The 23,006-nt window shown below is 61.0% G+C and overlaps 1 protein-coding gene across 4 annotated transcripts in view; it reads right to left on the bottom strand.

The window, feature by feature from the left end:
* Window positions 1–462: 462 nt before the first annotated feature.
* CASKIN1 (CASK interacting protein 1) overlaps window positions 463–23,006 on the bottom strand; it is a 66,170-nt gene continuing 43,626 nt past the window's right edge. For 2 of the 4 annotated variants that reach the window (XM_029058497.1, XM_029058498.1), the window contains exons 11-20: window positions 19,341–19,469; window positions 18,487–18,605; window positions 18,318–18,402; window positions 15,767–15,855; window positions 14,037–14,147; window positions 13,834–13,935; window positions 8,887–9,025; window positions 4,568–6,796; window positions 2,153–2,546; window positions 463–1,246 (exon numbers count right to left, since the gene is read on the bottom strand). In XM_029058497.1, the coding sequence (XP_028914330.1) occupies window positions 1,150–1,246; window positions 2,153–2,546; window positions 4,568–6,796; window positions 8,887–9,025; window positions 13,834–13,935; window positions 14,037–14,147; window positions 15,767–15,855; window positions 18,318–18,402; window positions 18,487–18,605; window positions 19,341–19,469 (3,494 nt within the window). In that variant the 3' untranslated portion in view covers window positions 463–1,149. The remainder of the gene's footprint in view (window positions 1,247–2,152; window positions 2,547–4,567; window positions 6,797–8,886; window positions 9,026–13,833; window positions 13,936–14,036; window positions 14,148–15,766; window positions 15,856–18,317; window positions 18,403–18,486; window positions 18,606–19,340; window positions 19,470–23,006) is intronic. The other 2 variants (XM_029058500.1, XM_029058501.1) reach the window with 2 other exon arrangements.

The raw sequence follows: 23,006 nt of genomic DNA, 5'->3' as shown, positions 1-23,006 counted from the left end.
CCCCTGCCCGCTAGCCTCTGCCTCTTCCTTCCACGGGCTCGCCATCTTGCCCCAGAAGCCCTTAACCCCACCCCTTCCAGGGGGTGCTGGCCTCAGGCCTCCTCCACAGCCCCGCTCTGACTCCCGGGAGGGCCATGCTGGGTGGGGGCTGGGGCTGGGCTGGGGCCGGAGAGAAGGGCTCCAGGGAAGAGAGGGAGGGCAGAAGCGGGGGCAGAGAAGTCAAACGGGCCCCTGAAGACGCCGCAAAGTGGTCACTCGGCCGAGAGGCCGGTGACCGGAGCCCTTGGACTGAAACGGTGGAGAAGCCAGACAGTCCCCTGCCGCCCTGCTGGGACTTGTGCTTGTTTCTGGGGTCGAGGGGGTGGGGAGGGAGACGATGGAGCAGGGGGGTCCGGGGGTCAAGGGAGGAGATTGGGGGGGGGGGGGAGTCACGCCCCATCCCCCTCCTTTACCGGTGGCAGAGCAGGGGGCCGCCACTTGCCCCACACTCCCACCCCCCTTCCCTCCGGGGCCCCGGGCGGGTAGGCAGGCAGCAGGGGCTGGGCCGGAGGATGTGGGTGCCAGTTGCGGGTCCAGGCCCAGCTGCCCCCGCCGGCCTCCTTCCCTCAGACTCCAGTGTCCCCCTGGTCCGGCGCCCAAATCCTGCCTCCGTCGGACCCCGGTCCCCATTCCCGGCCCGGGCGCAGCCCCCTCTCCCCCCCGCCGCCGAGGCCTCGGCCCGGCTCCCGGAGCGGGTGAGTGGGAAGGGGGACCCCACCTCCCGACATCGCAAGACTGACGCCGGGACCCAGGTCCTCACGGCCCCCAGCCCTGGGCCCGAGGGTCTCCTAGAGGGAGGTCGGCGGAGCTGCTCCCGGACGCTGGGCCGGGAGACCCTCAGGTGGGCCCGTTGACTCGGGCCTCGCTCCCCGCGGGGCCACGTGTTCGTGGGAGCCGTGGGTCGCCCCGCACTCCCCCCAACCCCGGAGGCCAGGTGTCCTCCTGAGATAAATCATCTTCTTGCACGTGGCCGGGGAGCGGGGCGGGGTGGACCGGGCCGTGCGGGAGACGGGGGAGACGACGGAGACGTGGGAGGGAGGGAGGGAGGGAGACGGGGCGGCAGGGTGAGGTCCGCGCGCGGTCCTGAGGTCGCGGGCTCCCACGCTGCACTCACTCCAACATAGCGTCCAGCTGGTCGGCCAGGACGTCGAACATGCTGCCTATGTCGTCCAGGATGCTGCCCGCGCTCTTGGTTCCGGCCGCGGCACTGGGAGGGACGGAGGGGCGGTGAGGGGCTGCCCTCCCCGGCCCCCTCCCGGCTCCCAAGCCGACCCCCCAGGTCTCCAGGCCTGGAAATCCACAGTGGGCCACCCACGGGCGGGTGGGAAGAGGCAACGTGCCCGGCCGGAGGAACCCCGGGGGCTGCGAGCTAGGGCCCCCGGTTTCCAATTCCGACTCCACCGCTGGCCCGCTGCATGACCTCGGGCAAGGCACTAGCTCCCCTGGGCCTCGGTTTCCTCCCCTGAAAAATGGGGATGATTCACCCAGCTCTCCTCTCCCTCAGGACTGAGCGGCGGTTCCCGTGCCTTCCCGAGTGCCTAGGTATTGCCCAGGGTGGGGCCCGGGCATCTGCCCCCACCCCAACGCCCGTCCTACTCCCACTGTGGGGCGTTGGAGAAGGCCCCCCCCTCCCCAGCCGGTTGTTGGGCAGGGATTGTCTCTTATCTGTTGCCGAATTGTACATTCCGAGCGCTCAGTCCAGTGCTCTGCACACAGTAAGCACGCAGTAAATACGATTGAGTGAATGAATGATCCCGGACGTCAAAATAATAATAATTATGGTATTTCTTAAGTGCTTACTCTGTACCGAGCACTGTTCTGAGCGCTGGGGTAGACACGAGGTCATCAGGTTGTCCCACCTGGGGCTCACCGTCTTAAGCCCCGTTTTACCCAGGAGGTAACTCTGAGGCCCAGAGAAGTGAAGTGGCTTCCCCAAGGTCACACAGCAGACGAGTGGCGGGGCCGGAATTAGAACCCACGTCCTCCGCCTCCCAAACCCGTGCTCTTTCCACTGAGCCACGACAACCCTCTGCAGCGACCACGGGGTCCGAACAGTAATCTGGCTGGGGGCGTCCAAGGCATCGACCTCCCCCGGCCGGGGCCAAATACTCACTCGGCCGCCTGTCCATCCTCCTGCTTGATCTTCTCCTCTACAGCCTGCAGGGCAGCGGCCAGGGACGCGCTGGTCTCCTCCAGCTTCTGTTGGACGCTATCGCTGGGGCCGCCTTCGGCCGAAGGCCCGGCCACGGAGGCGCGGGGCGGCTTCGTGGGCACCTGCTGCGGGAGGCCCCCGGGCGACAGGGGCTTGGCAGGGCTGGCACAGAGGGAGGGCGGGGTGCTGGCCGGCTTGATGGCCGGCACCGGTTGCCGGGCCGGGGACGGGCTGGGCGTCGGGGTGGTGCTGACGGATTGGAGGACCGCGTGGGGTTTGACCGGCTTGGGGGCCGTGGGGGGCGGGGCTGGCTTGGGGGACACCGGTGGGGGCGTCCCGTGGGCGCGCTTCACCTCTGCACAGGACGGGGAGAGGGAAGCCCAGAGACGGGTGGAGACATCCAGGGCGGGAGACACCGGGAGGGAGAGAAAGAGAGAGAAGTGAGCTCCACCCTTTGTCCCTAAAATGCCCTAGCCCTACCAGGATGGGCGACCCAGCAGGCCATGGCAGGGGTAATAATAATAATAATAATGTTGGCATTTGTTAAGCGCTTACTACGTGCACTGTTCTAAGCGCTGGGGTAGATTTACAGGGTCATCGGGTTGGCCCACGTGAGGCTCACCGTCTTCATCCCCATTTTACAGATGAGGGAACTGAGGCCCAGAGAAGTTCAGTGACTTGCCCACAGTCACACAGCCGACAAGTGGTAGAGCGGGGATTCGAAGCCATATTGTGATTACGTTGTCTTGTTTTTGTCCATCTGCCTCCCCCGATTAGACTGTAAGCCCATCAATGGGCGGGGATCGTCTCTGTTTGCGAATTGTCCATTGCGAGCGCTTAGTCCAGTGCTCTGCACATAGTAAGCGCTCAATAGATACTATTGAATGAATGAATGACCTCTGACTCCCAAACCCGGGCTCTTTCCACTGAGCCACGCAGTTTCTCTGGAAGATCCCTCCCCGGGCTCCTACCTCTCCTGGGCCTCTAGACGCTAAGCTCGTTGCGGGCAGGGAATGTGTCTGTTGATTGTTGCATCATACTCTCCCAAGCGCTTAGTACAGTGTTCCGCACCCAGTAAGCGCTCAATCAATCTGAATGATTGGCCCGCCCCCCTCTCCCCCGCAGCGAACCCAGCTCGGAATTGAGGTCGGAAAGCAGACGGACCCCCGCCCCCTTAACTCTCTGCCCATCCTCTCAGAGTCCTTTGGGGTTGGGCCGGAGTGGAGTGGGGGAAGAGGAGTCCGGCGGCCTCCAAACACGGGCCTCGTCGCGGTCCTCAGTGGGAGGCTCCCACGGGGGCGGGGACACCCGGGGGGCCGTAGGGGGAGCTCCCGCTCCGCGTTCAATGGAGAACACGGATTATCGTGTCAGCCTGCTCTCGGATCTCCCTTCGTCCCGTCTCTCCCCACTCCAGTCTATTCTTCATTCCGCTGCCCGGATCCTCTTCCTGCAGAAAGGCTCTGGGCCTGTCACTCCCCTCCTTAAAAACCTCCAGTGGTTGCCCATCGACCTCCGCACGAAACAAAAACTTCTCACTCTGGGCTTCGAGGCGGTCCATCCCCTTGCCCCCTCCTACCTCACCTCCCTTCTCTCTTTCCACCGCCCACCCCGCACGCTCCGCTCCTCCGCCGCCCGCCTCCTCGCCGTCCCCCGTTCTCGCCCATCCCGCCGTCGACCCCCGGCCCGCGTCCTCCCGCCGTCCCGGAACGCCCTCCCTCCTCCCCTCCGCCAAACTCACTCCCTTCCCCTCTTCAAAACCCTACTTAGAGCTCACCTCCTCCAAGAGGCCTTCCCAGACTGAGCTTCCCCTTTTCCCCCTGCTGCCTCTGCTCCCTCTCTGCTCCCCCTTCCCCCTTCGCCTCCCCTCAGCGAAGCCCCCTTTCCCCCTACTCCTCCCCCCCTCTCTTCCCCTCCCCTCAGCACTGTGCTCATTGGTCTATATTTTTATCCCCCCGTTTATTCTGTTAATGAGGTGTCCATCCCCTTGATTCTATTTATCGCGATTATGTTGTCTCGTTTCTGACCGTCTGTCTCCCCCGATTAGACCGTGAGCCCGTCGTCGGGCCGGGACGGTCTCTATCTGTGGCCCAACTGTCCATTCCAAGCGCTTAGTCCAGTGCTCTGCACAGAGCGAGCGCTCAATCCACACTATTGAACGAGTGAGAGAACGGAGCGCGTTTCCCCAATCCCCAGGAGCGGGGGGTCGGTGTCCTGGGCTGGGCGTGCGTGTCGTCGAGGACGAGGTGCGGGTGCCAGGGACCGGACCCCGACGGCCACTCCCGAAAGTGTGGGTGCCCGGCCAGCCGTGGCCTCTCCCTCCCCGCTCCCCCCACCCCCCGGCCCCCGGCCCCCGGCCCCCACCGGGTGGGCACCTACCTGGGCTGCCGGGGCTGGGGAGCGGCACCTTCTTGGAGGCGGGGGTGGGCGAGCCCAGCGTGCAGGGGGCCGGCGGGGCCAGCACGGGCTTGGGGGAGACGGGGGGCTTGGCCGGCTTCTTGGCGTCGCCGTCGGGCGGGGGGGGCGGGGGCGAGGCCTCGAGGTCGGCGGGGGGCGGGGGCGGGGGCAGGTCGGCGGGGCCGCCGTCGGTGTCGGAGGCCAGGCGCCGTCGGGGAGGCCCGGCCCCGGGGCCGTTGTGGTAGACGGAGAGGGCGGGCGGGTCGGGCCCGTCGGGGTCGCGGTCCCTGGCCTTGGGCCGCCGCTTGACGGTGTCCGATTCGGTGAGGATGAACTTGACGCTGTCCTGCTGGCCCTGCTTGGCCCGGATCCGCCTTTTGAGCGTGGCGCTGGCCTCCACCCGGCCCAGCTCCCCGGGCCGCGGGGCCGGGCCCGCCTCGCCCGCCGGGCCCCGGGCCCTTGGCCTGCCCTCTTCGGGCGAGGGGCCGCCCCCCGACGCCGGGGCCTCGGGCCCCCGGGCCCCCGGCTCCCCGCGGCGGGAGGCGGCCGCCAGGAGCCCGGTGACCGGGCCGCTGAGGGTGCGCCGCCGGTTGACCACCTCGCCGTCGGGGCCGATGGCGTCCTTGTGCCTGCCGGCGGCCAGGGCGGCGGCCGCCCGGGCGGGGTCGGGGCCGGCGGGGGGCGGCGGGCGGCCGTCGGGGGGCTGACCCCCGCCCCCGCCCAGGGGCCGGCGGGCCGCCCGGGCCCCGCCGCCGATGGACGACAGCTCCAGCATGGCCGCGATGCTCTTGACGCTGCCCGCGCTGCCCGTGTCCACGCTGCCCCCGGCCAGGTCGCTGGCCCTCCTTCGCTGCGCCCGGGCCCCGGCCCCGGTCCCGGTCCCGGCCCCGGCCTCGGCCCGGCCGTCGCCCCCGGGCTCGTCGGCCGGGCCGGCGCTGGGCATGGCCGAGCTGGAGCGCTTGGGCGGCGGCGGCGGGGGGCCCTTCTTCTTGGGCCGCACGGCGAAGGACTGGCTGCGGTTGACGTTCCGGTCGGCGCCCGGCGGCGCCCGCACCGAGTGGCTGCGGCCCACGCGGCGCTGGACGGTGGCGTAGGGCCCCGCGGCCGGGCCCAGCAGATCGCCGCCGTCCGGAGGGCCGTCCGCTCCCCCGGGGCCCGCCGCCGCGTAGCGGTTGAGGCTGTGGGCCCGCTTCTTGGGCCGCCCGGGCCCCGCCTCGCCCCCCCAGGCCTCGCCCCAGGCCTCGGCCTCGTCGCCTCCGGAGGCGGGCGGCAGGCAGAGCACGGGCACGGGGCCGGGGCCGGGACCGGGACCGGGGCCGGGGCCGGGGCCGGGCGAGGGCACCGGGCCGGGCCCCGCCTCGCCCTCCGGGGCCGGCTGGGGCAGCACGTAGGCGAAGCCGCGGTGGGTGGGCGACTGCGGCAGCGAGCGCGGGGACAGGGGTCGCTCGGCCTGGGCCGGCAGCAGCTGCGGCGTGGGCTTGACCTTGGCCGTGGCCGGCGCGGGGCCGTGGGGCCCGCCGCCCGCCGCCTGCGGGGAGCCCGGCCTCGGCTTGCTGGGCGTGGGCGGAGGTGTGAAGGCCCCGCCGGCCGGCGGGAAGGACTGCCGGGGTTTGCCGGGCACCGGGGGCACGCTGGCCCGCTTGACCCCGACCGGGGCGGGCCGCGAGAGCCGGGCGTCCTTGGCGGGACCCACGGGCGGGCCCCCTCCCCCTCCTCCTGCTCCTGCTCCTGCTCCTCCTCCTGCTCCTCCTCCTCCTGCCGCTCCCCCGCCGTCGTCGGCCAGGTGCTCCTGGCTCCGGGACAGGGGGCCACCCGCCGGCTTGGGCCCGTCGCCCAGCAGCTCCTGCGAGCTGCTCATGTGGCGCGCCCGGCCGCCCAGGCTGCCCTCCCGCCGCAGGGAGCCGGCCCGGGGCCCGTGGGCCGGCGGGGGGCTGGCGGCCCGGTCCGCCCCGTCGGGGCCCTCGCCCGGGCCCGAGCCCACCGTCAGGGCGGCCTGCAGCTCGTCGCTCAGCTCGCTGTCCTGGAAGGTGACCATCTTGGGCGACTGGCAGTCGGCGGGGGCGGGCTCCGGCGGGGCCGGGGACTCGATGCCCATGGGGTCCGGCGACGGCGGGGCCCTCCGGCGCAGGGTGCCCGCCTCGTACTTGCCGCACTCGGCCCGCTGCAGCTCGGCCAGCTTCTTCACCGCCAACATGAGCTTCTTCTGGTGGCCTGGGCGGGAGGGAGGGAGGGAGGAGCAGGGGGTCGGACGGCCTCCCCCGCCTCGCCCCACAAGATGCCCCTGGCACGGGAAGGAGGGGCCCCCGGGCCCGTGGTAGGCCTGCCACCTGGATTCCCTCCCCCTTCCAGGCTGGCAGGGATGGAGCACTGAGAGAGGAGGGCGCCCCGGTGACCCCGGCGGGAGAGGGGATCAGAGCCTCGCTAGGGTCAGGCGGGGCCTCCCCCTTCCCCACAATAATAATAATAACTGTGGAATAACAATAATGACCATGATGGTATTTTTTAAGCGCTCACTGTGTGCCAAGCACTGTTCTGAGCGCTGGGGGGCTACGAGGTGATCAGGTTGTCCCACGTGGGGCTCACAGTCTGAATCCCCATTTTCCAGATGAGGGAGCTGAGGCCCAGAGAAGTGAAGTGACTGGCCCAAAGTCACACAGCTGCTAAGCGGCGGAGTCGGCATCAGAACCCATGGCCTCTGACTCCCAAGCCCCGGCTCATTCCACTGAGTCACGCTGCTTCTCCTATTTATTAAGCGCTTATCGTGTGCCAAGCGCTACTCCTAAGCGCTGGGGTGGATCCAAGCGAATCGGGTTGGACACAGTCCCTCGTCCCAAAGGGGCTCACGGTCTCCATCCCCACTTTACAGATGAGGTAACTGAGGCCCAGAGAGGTGAAGTGACTTGCCCAAGGTCACACAGCAGACAAATGGCAGGGGCGGAATTAGAACCCACGACCTTCTGACTCCCAAGCCTGTGCTCTAGCAAACACCTGCCGGGTTGGCCGCGGACAAACCGGGCACCTCTGCGCTAGCTGACGCCCTGCACCCCTTTGGGGGGCAAGTTAAGGCCGAGGGAGAATCCTGAGGGGTGAGAGGAGGGGCGGGCGCTGCCGGGGGGGGGGGGGGGGGGAGCGCGGGCTGGCCCGGGCCGTTGTCCGTGAAGATTAACGGTAGGCAGATGGCGCGGAAACGGCAACACCCAGCAGACTCTCATTTCCGGCCTGCTGCCCCGGCCCCCAGCGGTTCCCCATCACGCCCCCTCCCCATTTGGAGCGGACTGGGAGCTGCCAATCCAGACGGGGTCCGGCAGCCCGGGACGAGGTGGGTTGGGGAGGGTACCCTGGCATCTGCAGGCCGCTCTGGCATCACCAGGGCCCAGCAAACCAAGCCCACCCCCGGTGACAACTCCAGAAACATGGCTGTGGGCCAGGAAGCCTCCAGGAGAAGAGGACCAGCCCAGGGGGGAGGGGGCCAAGAAAGAAGGTACCGCTTTCACTGACCTCACTGCTTCTAGTCTCTCCCCTCTCCAGCCGTCCTTTTTTTTCTTAATGGCATTGGTTAAGCACTTACTATGTGCCAAACACTGTTCTAAGCGCTAGGGTGAATTCAAGTTAAGTCGGACAGAGTCCCTGACCCATATGGAGCTCATAGTCCCAGTGGGCGGGAGAACAGGTATTTAATCCCCGTTATACCGTTGAGGAAACTGAGGCATAGAGAAGTTAAGAGACTTGCCCAAGGTCACTCTGTTGCCCGGATCATTTTTCTAAAACATCGTTCCGCACGCATCTCTCCACTCCCTGAAAGCCTCCAGTGGCTGCCCATCCCTTTCAGCTTCAAGCAGAAACTCCTCACCATCAGCTTAAAGGCACTTCACGCCTCAATCAAATCTCCTCACTGTGCCTTGTTCTCACCTCCTTCTCACCGACCTCTTCCTCGGGGCCTTCTTCCCCACCGCCAGAAACGCTCCCTCCCTTCCACTACTGCTCCTCCCATCTTCAAAACCCCCGCTGAAATCATATTTGCTCCAGGGGGCCTTCCCAGATAAATCTCTCGGTAGTGTTTACTGAGAGCATTACTCTGTGCAGAGCACTGTACTGAGTGCTTGGAAGAGAACAATAGACTTAGTAGACACAATCCCTGTCCTCAAGATGCTTACAGTCTACCGGGTGCAGAGCACTCTTTTGAGCACTTGGGAGAGTACAGAGTAAGCACTTTAAAGATACCATTAAAAAAACCCCAAAAGCTTGGGTGCCACGGGGGTTAGGGGACCGTGGGGGCTGGGACCGAGGGGCCGCATCCTCACCGAGTTTGGTGATGCCAATCTCCTGCAGGTCTTCCCAGGTGATGTCGGTGATGAAGTCGATGTTCTCATAGCCATTGTCCACCAGGACCTTGTAGTACTGCGCCAGGCCAATCATGGACAGCCACACCGCCAGGTTGGCCTGCAGGGACCGGACGGGCAGGGCTGGGGCCGGCGACTCGGCCTCTCGGTCATCTGGTGAGGGCCTGGGCCCGGGCCACAGCCCGGGGCTGGGCCGGACTCAATGGCTAACCCTAGATCCCCACTGCCTTCCTCCTCACTCCCATCCCATCTCGGCCCCGTCGTAAACACCCGCTGCCTCCCCCTCTTCTCCTCCGACTCCCTCCTGGAGCCTCGACAGTCCGGTTTCCACCCGCCTTGCTCCCCTAAAACTGCTCTTTCCCGGGTCACCGGGGACCTCTTCATAGCTAAGTCCAATGGACCTTACTCGTCCAAACCCTCTTTGACCTCTCAGCCACCTTCAGTCCTAGGGATCACTCCCGGAAGCGCTAATCAACTTCGGTTTCTCTGGCACCCGCCTCTCCTGGTTCTCCTCCTTTCTCTCTCACCGCTCCACTTTCGCAGGCTCTTCCACCTCCCACCCTCCATCAGTGGGGGTTCTTCAAGGCTCAGTTCTAGGTCCCCTTCTCTATGCCCCCGCCGGCTCCCCGGGGGAGCTCACCCACTCCCACAGCCTCAACTACTAACTCCCCAAACCATACTTTCTCAAGCGCTCACTATTCTGCTTTGCTCACACCGGGTGCTCAGAAGTACTACTGGTTGACTGATCGAAATCTACTGCTGCAGCTCCCACCTCTCAACTCCTCCGCAATCTCGTATTTCCTCTTGCCCCCGGGATACCTCCATACGCCTGACCTACTGGCACTCTCAACTCATCGGAGCTGAAACCGAACTCCTCACCTTCCCTGCCAAACCCACTCCTCCGCTCAACTTTGCCATCGCAGTCGCCAGCTCCGCCATCCTCCCCGTCCCAGGCGCTCACAGTCTTGATTCTATCCTTGACTTCTGTGATTTCACCCTCGCTTTCAGCCCGAGGCTAAATCCAACCGGGTATTTTTTCCCCCCCACAGTATTTCCCAGATCCACCCACTCCTCTCCACCCGTGGCCTCATCCTGGTTTGAGCTCTGATCATCTTTGGACTCATCATTCGGGTTCAGCCTCCTCAATTTCCTCCCTGCCCCCAGCCTCTCCCTCTCCAGTCCGTACTTCCCTCTGCGGCCCGGAATACCCTTCCAAAACAATCTTCAGCCCACAGTTCTCCAGTCCTCCCAACACGTCGAGCTGAAACCCTTGTCCACCGACCTCCAGGCTTCCCAACTTGGCCCCCCTTTCCAGCTCTCAGCTCTTTTCACTCCATCTTCCCGAGCTCACCCTCTCTCTGTGCCTGGCTCTCGATTCTCCTGCCTCTGAACCCGTGTTTATAATAATGATGGCATTTGTTAAGCGCTTACTATGTGCCGAGCACTGTTCTAAGTGCTGGAGCACTGTTCTAAGCGCTGTTTATGCCCTTCCCCCCTAGCCAGGGACTCCCTCTGCCGCACATCCACCAGACCACAGTTCTCCCCATCTACAAAGCCCTCCTGAAGCCTCTTCCCTTTATTCACCCCCCACCCCCCGCCAACTCCCAGCCCCACGGCACTTATGTCCATATCTGTCATTTATTGATATTAACGTCTGTCTCCCCCTCCGTACTGTCAGCTCGTGGCGGGCAGGGAATGTGTCCGTTTATTGTTGTATCGTACTTTCCCAAGCACTTCGTACAGTGCTCTGCACCCCGTAAGCTTTGAATAAATATGATTGACTGCCTGAAGTCAAATCCTCCTCCAGGAAGCCTTCCCTCATTAATTTCCATCGCAACCCCCATCCTCGGCTCCCATCTTGTGCCAACCCAACAGCCACCTCGAGCGTTGAATGAGTTCAGGAGCCCACCCTCTAACGTACTCGGTCAGGCATCCTTATATCGGGGCCGATTATACCCGTGTCTCTACATGCTCCCATTGTTTTTGAATAATTTGCGTCTCCCCCGTTAGAATGGAAACTCCCTGAAGGCAGGAAACTTGACGTTTTCCTCCATTATACTTTCACATGGGCTTAGTTGTTTTTTGTTGTTTGTGTTTCAATCAGTTATCTTTATACTTGGGCTGTACTGTACTCCTTGTATCTCTACTTGCTCCCGTTGGTTTTGAATAATTAGGTTTTTTTGTTTGTACTTTTAAAAATTTTTTTATAGTTTTGGTTAAGCCCTTACTATGTGCCAGGCAATGTTCTAAGCATTGGGTTAGAGACTAGCTAATCAGTTTGGACACAGTCCATATCCCACCTGGGGCTCACAGTCTTAATCCCCATTCTACAGACGAGGTAACTGAGGCCCAGAGAAGTGAATAGACTTGGCCAAGGTCACTCGGCAGACAAGTGGTGGAATCAGGATTAAAATCCAGGTCCTTCTGACTCCCAGGACCGTGCTGTACCACTAGGCAACATTGCTCAGTGCTCTACCTGCAGTAGATGCTCAGTCAATACTACTATCGATCGATTATTGGAAATTGGGAGTTCGGGGGCCACAGGGACCGTGTGCCCCACGGTCCCCCACTCTTGGCAGTAGTTGGGGCAACGATCCTGGGAGGTGGTGGGGAGGGACAGGCGCTGGTAGAGCAAAGGCTGGGTCAAGGTCAGGGCCCTGAGCAGCAACCAGCAGGGAGTGGATTAGATTCCCTGGGGATCAGGCAGAGAGAATGTTGGATCTGGACAATCCTGGTCAACTCCTTGCCCCCACCAGCCCGGGACCTGACCATCCCTCCTGCTGCCTTCTCCTCACGGACCATACTAAGCAGCGAGGCCAGGTGGATAGACCCTGGGCGCGGGAGTCAAAAGGACCTGCATTCTCATCCCAGCTCCACCACTCGTCTGCCACTTGTCACTTGACTTTTCTGTGCCTCAGTTCCCTCATCTGTCAAATGGGGAATTAGACTGTGAGCTCCATTAGGACAGAGACTGTGTCCGGCCCCCTTAGCATGTATCTACCCCCAGCGCGTAGAACAGTGCCTGGTACAGAGTAAGTGCTTAACAAATACCATAAAAACAAAACAAAAAAGCACTAACGGAGCTCTTCCTGTTTGTGTCGGACCTATGCGACAAATCTTTCGGTGTGCGCCGTACCCGCATGTGCCATGTTTATGTGCCCTACACCTCTATGTGTGTACGTGCCATGTGTATCAGGCTTGCGTATGCCAGGCCTGAGTGCCCTGCACAGGCCTGCATGTATCACCGTGTACACTGCAGCCGTGTGTGCCGTGTCCGTGTGTATGGGCCCATTTCTGTGTACTAGGCCTGTGTGTACTAAGCTGTATGCAGCGCATCCATGCGTGTGAATTGTATCCGCGTGTGCGGGCCCAAATGTGCTGAGGCCATGTGCACACTGCCTGGGTGGGAGCTGAGCCTGTGGGTCGGGGAGGGGCCTGCTGAGGTAGGCAAGTGCAGATTCTGTTCCCAGAGTTGACCAGATGGTTCCCTCTCATGGGCCCTGCTTGCTCTTCCACAGATCCCTGCCAGTTCAGGGAGCTACAGGAAGTCTCAGCCCCGGCAGCAAGGGATCCCACCCTCCGTCTCTCCCTCCCCTGCCTCATGTGGACCCTGCCTAGCAGGGGAGCGGGCCGGGCCGGGTGGGAGCTGGGCCCATCCAGAGGGGAGGTTGCGGCAGGGCCGCTGGGGAAGGGAGCTCGAGGAGACAGCTCTCTCGCTGGGCGGGCCCGGCTCCGGCCAGAACCCCGACTGACCGGCCCCGCAGGATTCCGGACCGGGCCCTCCCTGGACCCTCCCAGCTCTCTAGCCCTCGCCAGGGCAAAAGGCACAGCAGCCCAGGACACGCCATTCCTGTCTGTCTCCCCCGTTGGAGAAGAAGCCCCTTGCAGGGAACTTGACACTTCTTTCTGCTGGCCTAACCCTAGCGCTCAGTACCGTGCATTGCCCCTCGTAGGCATCCAATAAGTGTGGTCATTACTTCGAACCAGGCGCGGGGCAGCTCCTCCTCCTCCTCCTCCTCATCTCCTTCCCAGGCCCCAAACCCTGCCCCTCCTGCCCCACTGAGGGCGTAAACTCAGCACTCCCAGGAGTGAGGACGGTTGGACAGGTGGATGCACAGAAGGATGAATGGACAGGTCACTGCTGCACTCTCGAGTGGGGTGTCCTCAGCTTCTGGCTGAGACCCCAGACTGGGTCCTGGGGGAGTCTTCTTTCCCCCAGGCTGGCTGGTGGGGCCAGATGGCGTCTGCGGGGAGGGGAGGGTCTCGGCTAGCGGGAACGGATCCCAAGGGGAGAGGGGATGATGTTTGGGTGGCACTTGGGTGGCGTTTGGGAGGCGTTTAGATGGCGTTTGGGTGGCGTTTGGATGGCGTTTGGGTGGCGTTTGGATGGCGTTTGGATGGCGTTTGGATGGAATGGATGACGCTGCTTCCCCTTCTCTTCCCCCGGCTCTCCCTCCAGCTCTTCTCTGGCTCTTTCCCATCTGTTCTTCCGGCTCTTCCCCGGCTCTTTTCCAAGCCTTCTTCCAGCTCTTCCCCGGCTCTTCTCCGTCTCTTCCCCGGCTCTTCTCCACCTCTCTTCCGGAGCATCCCCCCCGTCCTTCCTCAGGCTCTTTCTCCCGGTCTCCCCCGGGTTCTTCCTCCGGTTCTCCCCCGGCCTCTTTCCCCGCAGACTAAGAAGGCCGCGTGTGCGGAGGCCGGCGTCTCTCGAGGGTCGAGGCGCGGGTCCGGGTCAGCCGGCCAGTGGCCGGCCGGGGCCGGGGGCAGCCCCCGGCCCCTTCCCCGGCTCCCTCGGCCCGGTCTGGAGATGGGGATGGTGGGAGAGGATGCGCGATGCGGTTGGGGTGCGGGGGTGGTGGTCGAGGAGGGGGGGTGTTGGCGAGGTGGCGGGGAGGGTGGGGGGGACCTTACGGGCTTGTGGTTGGGCAGCCACTCGGGGAGAGCCAGGCCGCTGATCTCCGACGTGATCTTCTTTCGGTGCCCCGGCTTGGTGACCCCGATGGCTGTCAGGTCCTAGGGCAGAGACAAGGCCGCCGTTACGGCCCGGGGGGAGGACGGGGTCGAGCCGGGCGCCCCTCCGTCCCGGGGGTCCCTCGCCTCGCTGGTCCCCTCACCTCGGGGGTCATCCGGCTGATGGTGGGCAGGTCGTAGCCCGAAGTGATGAAGTTGGGGGCGTAGAGCTGGAGCTGGAATTGGCCCAGCCACTGGAAGACGGCCTCGGAGCTCTGCAAGACACAAGCCGGGCGGCCCGGGGCCGGGCGGGGGGCGCTGGGGCGCTGGGGAGGGGGCGGCCGGACACTGGAGGGGGCGGCCGGACACTGGAGGGGAGCGGGGCCTGCTGCTGGAGGGGGCGGGAGAGGCTCCGCTGGACGTCCGTTCCGGCCACTGGGGGCCCATCCTGGCGGCGGCGGTGACGAGTGTCCTGGGGCGCGGGGCCTCGGCCTCCCTTCTTCGGCCTCCGGTCCTCCCTGCCCCGCGCCCTCCGTGCGGACCCTCCCCTCGGTCCCGCTCGGGCCGGCTGACCCCATCGGTCTCCTCTCGCCCTCCTGATCCGGGCCCATCTCTGGGCTGGAGCTCCAGGACCGGCCGTCCCTGCTGCCCCCGGCCCGGGGGGTGGGGGGGGGTGGTGTGCGTGGGCATGGAGGGGTGGGGAGGGGGAGCCGGTGCGTGTGCGGTGAAGCTGCTCACGTGCGAAGGCGTGTGTAGGTACCTGTGCGGGGAGCCCTGGCATGTGCGGTGGCGTATGGGCGTGCGGGGAGTGTGTGTGCCTGTGTGGCGTGTTCGGCTGGGTGGCCTCTTCTAGCTCCGAAGGCTCTGCTCGGGACCCCCAGCTCGGCTGCCCGGGATGACCGGGTCAGGAGGAAGCTGCGAGCGGGCCCAGCCCAGGGGGGCAAGAAGAGGAAGGCCCTGGGCACAGCTGTCTCCGGGAAGCGCTTGGGTCACCTCGGGAGGGGTGTGGCGCCAGGAGCGCCATGCCCGGAGCCCAGAAACCCAACACCTCCCTCCCACCCCCCAACCAGCATCCCCTGCCTCTGCCAGCTCCTCAGGGTGTGGGATCCTCAACCCCTTCTCTGACCCCATGCTACCCCCTCCCCTGCCCCACGCCAGTCCTCTCCCTAAGGGCCACCTTACTGGGTGGCACAGCAGCAGAGCAGGTCTGGCACTGCCTTATGCCATTCCTGGGCAGCTCTACCCGCCCTTCCTGTCCATCTTTTCTCTCCCCTCCCTGCCTCCTCCCAACTCTCTAACCCTCCCTCTCGCACATAGAATGTCCTTATCCACCCCTCATCTAGAGTCCAGACTGCCCCCGTCCACCCCTCTTCCACAGTCCAATCTGCCACGATCCGCCCCCATCCAGAGTCCAGACTGCCCCAGTCCACCCCTCCTCCACAGTCCAGACAGACCCCGTCCACCCCTCCCCCAGGACCCACACCGCCCCGGTCCACCCTTCCCCCCAGGACCCAGACCGCCCCTGTCCACCCCTCCTCCAGGACCCAGACTGCCTCTATCCACCCTGCCTCCAGGCCCCCATCTTTCAGGCCCCAATCCTTATCCTCCGTTCCCCCGTCTCAACACTTCCAGGACTGGGGGAGCAGCCTCAGGTGGCTGGTGGGGGTCGTCAGAGACAAGCCCGTCCCCACCCTGAGAAGTTGGGGTGCACGGCTGGGGAAGCTTGGTTCCCTGCACTTTAAGGTGAACTCCTCCAGAGCCCCCTACCCCACGCTTCCCGACACAGCCTGGAGGGGAGACCCCGGCTCCCCAACTTAGAATCCAAACACATCCACCCCAGCACACCTGCTGCCCCGGCCCCGGGCCCGACCCTGAACCCGGCCTGGCCCCTCACCTTCCCCTCTGAAGCAGATTCCACCTTCTTAGCTGGCTGCTCTCCACCATAGGACTGCGCCGTGAACCCAGTGGTCTGAGCCCGTGAACCTGGGGGTGAGGGGGGAAAGGGTGAGGGTCTCTGAGATCCTGAGCAGGGGGCAGGCAGAGGGTAGGGGCTAGGGGATGTGGCCCGTGGTGGCTGCCGGTTGAGTTGCTCCCCTTTGTCCCTGAACTGCAACCCTGCTATCCTCTAGGGTCAATCCTAGCAGGAGCATCTCAGGAAGAGATGATCTCTTATTTTCGACCACCCCCTTCTCCTGGGACCATTATCCAATCTCGGCTTCGCTGACACCGTCCTCTCCTATCTCTCTGGATGTTCCTTCTCAGTCTCTTTCGCGGGCTTCTCCTCTGCCTCCCATCTCCTAACTGCGGGGGGTCTCCCAAAGTTCAGATCTGCATCGCCTTCTACTCTCCATTTACACCCACTCTCTTGGAGAACTCATTCACTCTCATGACTTCAATTACCAGCTCAGTGGGGATGATCATTATGGGCGGGGAATGTGTCTGCTAATTTTGTTGCATTGCATTCTCCCACATGCTTAGTACAGTGTTCTGCACATAGTAAGTGCTCAATAAATGCCACTGATTGATGATTCCCAAATCTATTTATCCAGTCCAGATCTCTCTCCTCTATAGTCTCGTATTTCCCTCTGCCTTCAGGACATCTCTACTTAGATGTCCCACTGACACCTCCAACTAAACATGTCCAAAACAGAACTCCTTATCTTCCCAGCCAAACCCTGTCTCCCATCACTGTCGTCAGCACCACCAAGCCCCCTGTCTCACAAGATGGTAATCTTGGTGCTATCCTGGACTCATCTCGCTCATTCAATCCACGTACTCAACCTATCACCAAATGCTGTTGGTTTTACCTTCACAACATCACTAAAGTCCACCGTTCCCTCTCTACTCCACTGATCCAAGCAAACATTTTGTCCCACTTTGATAACTGCATCAGCTTCTTTTCTGACCCCCCAGCTTCCAGTCTCTTTCCCACTCCAGTCCATACTTACTCTGCTACTGGGATTATTTTTCTAAAAAAATTCAATCCATGTCTCCCTACTCCTCAAGAAACTCCAGTGGTTGCCCATCCACCTCCACACCAAACAGAAACTCCTTACCATAGACTTTAAAACACTCAATCACCTTGTTGCCTCCTATTTAAACCTCTCTGATTTCCTACTACAACCCAGCCCACACAATTGGCTATTCTAAAATCAACCGACTCTCTTACCTCAGTCTCGACGATCGCACCGTCGACCCCTTGCCCACCCATCCCGCCTCTGCCCTGGAACTCCCTTCCCCTTTATGTCCAACAGACCACCACTGTCTTCATCTTAAAAGCTTTACTAAAATCATATCACCTCCAAGAGGCCTTCTCTGACTAAGCCCTCAATTCCCTTATTCCCTCTCCCTCCTGCATTGCCCTTGCAATTAGATTCGTACCCTTTAAGCACCTCCTGTTCACTCCACCCTCAGTCCCTCAGCACTTATGTCCACAGCTGTAGTTTGGGTTTTTTTATGGCATTTGTTAAGCGCTTACTTTGTGCCAAGCACTGTTCTAAGCGCTAGGGTAGATACTAGGTAATCAGGTTGTCCCACATGGGGCTCACAGTGCCTCAGTGGAAAGAGCACGGGCTTGGAAGTCAGAGGTCATGGGTTCGAATCCCAGCTCCGCCGCTTGTCAGCTGTGTGACTGTGGGCAAGTCACTTCACTTCTCTGTGCCTCAGTTCCCTCATCTGTAAATGGGGATGAAGACTGTGAGCCTCATGTGAGACAACCTGATGACCCTGTATACCCCAGCGGTTAGAACAGTGCTCTGCACAGAGTAAGCGCTTAACAAATACCAACATTATTATTAATCCCCATTTTACAGATGAGGTCACTGAGGCACAGAGAAGTTAAGTGGCTTGCCCAAGGTCACACAGCAGACAAGTGGCAGAGGCAGGATTAGAACCCACGTCCTCTGACTCCTAAGCCCTTTTCACTATGCCACGCTGCTTCTCTTAATTTATTTATGTAATGTATTTATTTAACATCTCTTTCCCCCTCTAGACTGTAATCTTGTGAGCAGAGAACGTGTCTTCTAACTGTTATGCTGTACACTCCCAAGGGTTTAATACAGTGCCCTGGACACAGTAAGTGCTCAGTAAATAAGACTGATTGAAAGGGAGACGAGATCATCCAGGCCTGCCCAGAAGCTAGAATCTAGAATCCACAATCTGGAACCTGGAGCCCAAGATCTAGAGTCCCCGGACTGGAACCTAGAGCCTAATGCCCGGGGCTTGTAGCCTGGAATCTAGAGCCCAGATCTAGAGCCCACAGTCTGGAACTTAGAGCCCAAGATCCAGAGCCTACAGCTGCAACACAGCACCCCAATTCCCTTCCCTGAACTCTTGGGCTGGAGGTGGTCCCGTTAAGGACTAGGATCCTGGGGGTCGGGGGGGGGGGGGACCGGGGGATTGACCCATGGGGGACAGAGGGGAATGGAACAGAAGGCTTTCCTCACCTGCAGAGCCCTCCGGGGGCTTGGTGGGACCATCCCCAATGACCGTCTCCTGGACAGTCTTCTGGGACAGGACGGTGGCCAGGAGCTGCTGACACAAACACACCGGTGCTGGAGCATCCCTCAACTGCCGCCATTCCCACCCACCCGGCCCAGTCCCCAACCCACGGACCTTGACCCCCTCGGAGCCAGGGTGCAGAGTGTGGACCCCACTCCCGCCACTCTGCCCACTGCCTGAGCTCCGGGCACTGGCTACGCTGCCCGTACTGCCCAGGCTGCTGCGGTCACCACCTGTCAGGAGGGCAGAAGGGGAAGGATGGGGAAATGGAAGAAAGGAGTGAGGGGAAGATGGGAGAAGGGATGATTAGATCCAGGCAGCCCCTCTCACCCTCCCCGGGGAAGTCGGACGAGCAGGCTCGGTAGCGACACTGCCCACCCTGTCCGCCGCCGCCCGGTCCTCCCTTGGGCCCTCGGCTCCCAGACGCCGGCGGAACGACCCAGCAGACCCAGGGCCCCCTGAGGGTCCGGCCCACCCCGGCCTAGGCGGAAACTGGGACTGACCCGCAGCCCTGCTTGCCCCATCCCACCCCAACCACCTGCCACAGCCCTACGCCATCCCCAACGCTTGTCCTACTCCAATTCCACCCATCTGCCACAGCTCTGCCCCAGCCCTGACCCCTGACCCCTGACCTCTGACCATTTGCCACAGCCGTGCCCCATCCCAACCGCCTGCCCTGGCCCACTCCCATCCATCTGCCGCAGTTCTGCCCCCACCCTTGCCCCACCCCATCCCACCCACCTGCCCCAGCCCCGTCCCATCCCATCCGACCTCTCTGCCCCAGCCCTGCCCCATCCCTACCCGCCTCTATCACCTCGTCTGCTCCACTTCTTGTCCCAGCCCTCCTGCCCTGGCACCCCCTCCGCCCTGCTCTGTCCCACCCCAGTCCCACCTCCCTGGCCCTACTCTCTCCCCCCTGCCCTCCCCCTGCCCCCTGCCCCCTGCCCCGCCCCACCCTCCTGCCGCACCGGCGAAGGGCTTCCGCAGCACCCAGATGTCCTCGGAGGGGGCCGGGGCGGGCACCGTGGCCGAGCTGCCCGGGGATGGGGACGAGGATGAGGACGGGAGGGAAGGGCTCATGTCGGCTCCGCGGGGACCTATGGGGACAGCAGCAGTCAGATGCCGCCCCCCTCCTGGTCCGCCACTGAGGCAGAGAAAGCAGGGCAGAGAGACCGAGGCAGAGACACCAAGACAGAGAGATCGACACCCAGACCGAGACCGAGACAGAGAGACTGAGGCCGAGTCACAGTTAGAGGCTGAGACACTACGCCCAAGAGGGGAGAGGGGGAGGTGGAGAGAGAAACAGGGACAGAGGCATCTCCTTCCCAACCCCTTAGGCTGTAAGCTTGTTGTGGGCAGGAAATGTCACTGTTTTTTGTTGTACTTTCCCAGGTGCTTAGTACAGTGTGGACAGGGACTGTGTCCAACCTGATTACCTTGGATCTATTCCGGTGCTTAGAACAGTGCTTGGCACATATTAAGCGCTTAACAAATGCCATAATTATTATTATTATTCTGCACACAGCAGTGTGATGTAGTGGATAGAGCACGGGCCTGGGAGTCAGAAGGTCATGGGTTCTAATCCCAGCTCCACCACTTGTCTGCTCTGTGACCATGGGCAAGTGACTTCACTTCTCTGGGCCTCAGTTCCCTCATCCGTCAAATGGGGATTGAGACTGTGAGCCCCACGTGGGATAGGGACTGTGTCCAACCTGATTTGCTTGTATCCACCCTAATGCTTAGTACAGTGCCTCGCACATAGTAAACTCTGAACAAATACCATTGTTATTATTATTAAAAATAATAATAATAAATGTGATTGAATGAACACATAGAGGGACAGAGAAGCAGACAGAGACAGAGACAGAGAGGGATACAAATCATCAGGTGAATTTCAACCACCTAACTCTGTGTGGTGTGTGTGTTTGGGGGGAGTGGAGTCTCCCAGAATCAGGAAACACACTTTCTTTTTAAACCTTTTGTCAAAACATCTTTCACCATATATATGAGAAGGAGGAGGCGGCAGGCTGTAAACTTGTTTCTAGACTATAAGGTGTTTTGGGCAGGGAACATGGCCACTACTTGCATTGTATAGGACTCTCCCAAGCGCGTAGTACAGTGCTCTGCACATAGTAAGCGTGCAATAAATACCATTGATTGGTTAATTGACTGGCACAGTGAGTGTGAAGGTCCTGGGCTGGGCAGAACTCTGTTCTAAAGCAGAACTGTAGACTCATCCTGGGCAAGGAATGTGTCTGGTTATTTTTATATTGTACTCTCCCAAGCGCTTAGTACAGTGCTCTTTACACCGTAAGCGCTCAGTAACAACATCCCAGAGCGGGTGGCCTGCCCCCCCCGGCTCTCTGCTTGCCCTTTGGTGGCCGCGGCCCTGTCCCTCCCTTTTTGCACCGCCCCTTGGGCCTGGGCTGAGCCCAGAGTCTCCTTCAGGGGCTGCCCCAGTTTTTCCCCAGCACCCCTCGATCTCAGCCCCTGGAAAAGCCCACTCTCTGCCAGCGTTCTGGTTCCCTCTCTGGTCATCACGACCCCTAGCCAGGACTGCTTTAACCTTCGGGCCAAGAGGGAGGGTGTCCGGGTCACCCTGGCCGAACCCCAGGGCTGACTACCGGTGCCCCGATACCCCTGCAGACCACTCCAAGAGGGGTGAACTTGGCGGGGCCACCAGCGAGAACCGCCCCCGGCCTAGGGTCCCCGGGATACCCCCCCCGGGCCCCCAGGCTCCCCAGACCCTCCCCACAGACACCGGACCCCAGCTTCTGCCATGGCCCCCACTATGCCTGCCTCTCACACACCCACACACCCGTCACACCCACAGGTACCAGCACTGTAGCCACAACAGATTCACACAGACACGAACCCACATGGAACAGGGAGAGTTCAGACATGTGCCAAACACAAAGGCATGGACATGAGAATATGGCGAGGAACCCTGGACAATGACCTCCAAAGTCAGATGCCATCACACATACTCGTGGTTAGACTGAAGCGAAATAGCACCCAACAGATAAACTCTGGCAGGGAATATCACTGTTATTGTTGTTCTCAAGCGTTAAGTACAGTGCTCTGCACACAGTAAGCACTTAATAAATACGATTGAATGACTGTAGACAGACAACACACTCAAACACAATAATTTACCAGCACGGTCACGTTGGCAGACACGACACACTCATAGACACTAGCACTGTCATGCACAGACGCAACCATATTCATTCATTCAACCACATGAACACAGACACACACAGATACAGTAACACACGCACATACACATTACAGACATACTCATATGGACTACAGTGACACACAGTAACCCTCACACATAGACACACATTTCAGCCACAGACAGTGACATATGCACACAGACATATAAATGGTGACATTCATTCATTCAATTGTATATTTATCGAGTGCTTACTGTGCGCAGAGCACTGTACTAAGTGCTTGGGAGAGTGCAATACAACAATACACAGTCAGATTCCCCGCCCACAACGAGTTTACAGTCTAAGAGGGAGGGGAGACAGATAACAATAGAAATAAATTAAATAAAATTACAGATATGTACACAAGTGCTCCGGGGCTGGGAGGGGGGAAGAGCAAAGACAGTGAGTCAGAGCGACACAGAAGGGAGTGGGAGATGAGAAAAAGTGAGGCTTAGTCTGGGAAAGCCTCTTGGAGGAGATGTGCCTTCAAAAAGGCTTTGAAAGAGGGGAGAGTAATTGTCCGGAGGATTTGAGGGGGGAGGGTGTTCCAGACCAGAGGCAGGACGTGGGCCAGGGATCGGGGGCAAGACAGGTGAGACAGAAGCACAGTGAGAAGGTTAGCACTAGAGGAGCGAAGCGTGCAGGCTGGGTTGTAGAAGGAGAGAAACGAGGTAAGAAGGGGCAAGGTGATAGAATGCTTTAAAGCCAGTGGTGAGGAGTTTTTGTCTGAGGTGGAGGTGGATGGGCAACCGCTGGAGTTTTTTGAGCAGCAGCTTGGCTCGGTGGAGAGAGCCCGAGCTTGGGAGTCAGAGGTCATGGGTTCGAATCCCGGCTCTGCCACCTGGCGGCCGTGTGACTGTGGGCAAGTCACTTCATTTTTCTGTGCCTCTGTTACCTCATCTGTAAAATGGGGATTAACTTTGAGCCTCACGTGGGACAACCTGATTACCCTGTATCTACCCTAGCGCTTAGAACAGTGTTCTGCACATAGTAAGCGCTTAACAAATACCAACATTATTATTATTATTATTTTGAGGAGCGGGGTGATGTGTTCTGAACGTTTTTGTAGAAAAATGATCCAGGCAGCAGAGTGAAGTATAGACTGAAGTGGGGAGAGATAGGACATACACACAGACACAGCCATAGGCACAGTTACACACAGAATGACACCGTAACACTGTCACACGCAACCACACGTTACGGACCCGGTCATATAAACACAGTGACATACAGGCTGACACAGTAACATTGTCACACAGACACACATTGCAGACACAACCATAAAGACACAGTAACATATACACTGATACAGTAGCACACAGACACACAGTCAGACTTAACCATATGGGCAGTGTCAGACACACACAGGCAGATGTAGAATCATACATTCAAAATACACTCACAGAGAGACAAAGA

The sequence above is a fragment of the Ornithorhynchus anatinus genome, chromosome 2, assembly GCF_004115215.2.
Source record: "Ornithorhynchus anatinus isolate Pmale09 chromosome 2, mOrnAna1.pri.v4, whole genome shotgun sequence".
NCBI lineage: Eukaryota > Metazoa > Chordata > Mammalia > Monotremata > Ornithorhynchidae > Ornithorhynchus > Ornithorhynchus anatinus.
This window is presented reverse-complemented; position numbering and strand designations above follow the sequence as displayed.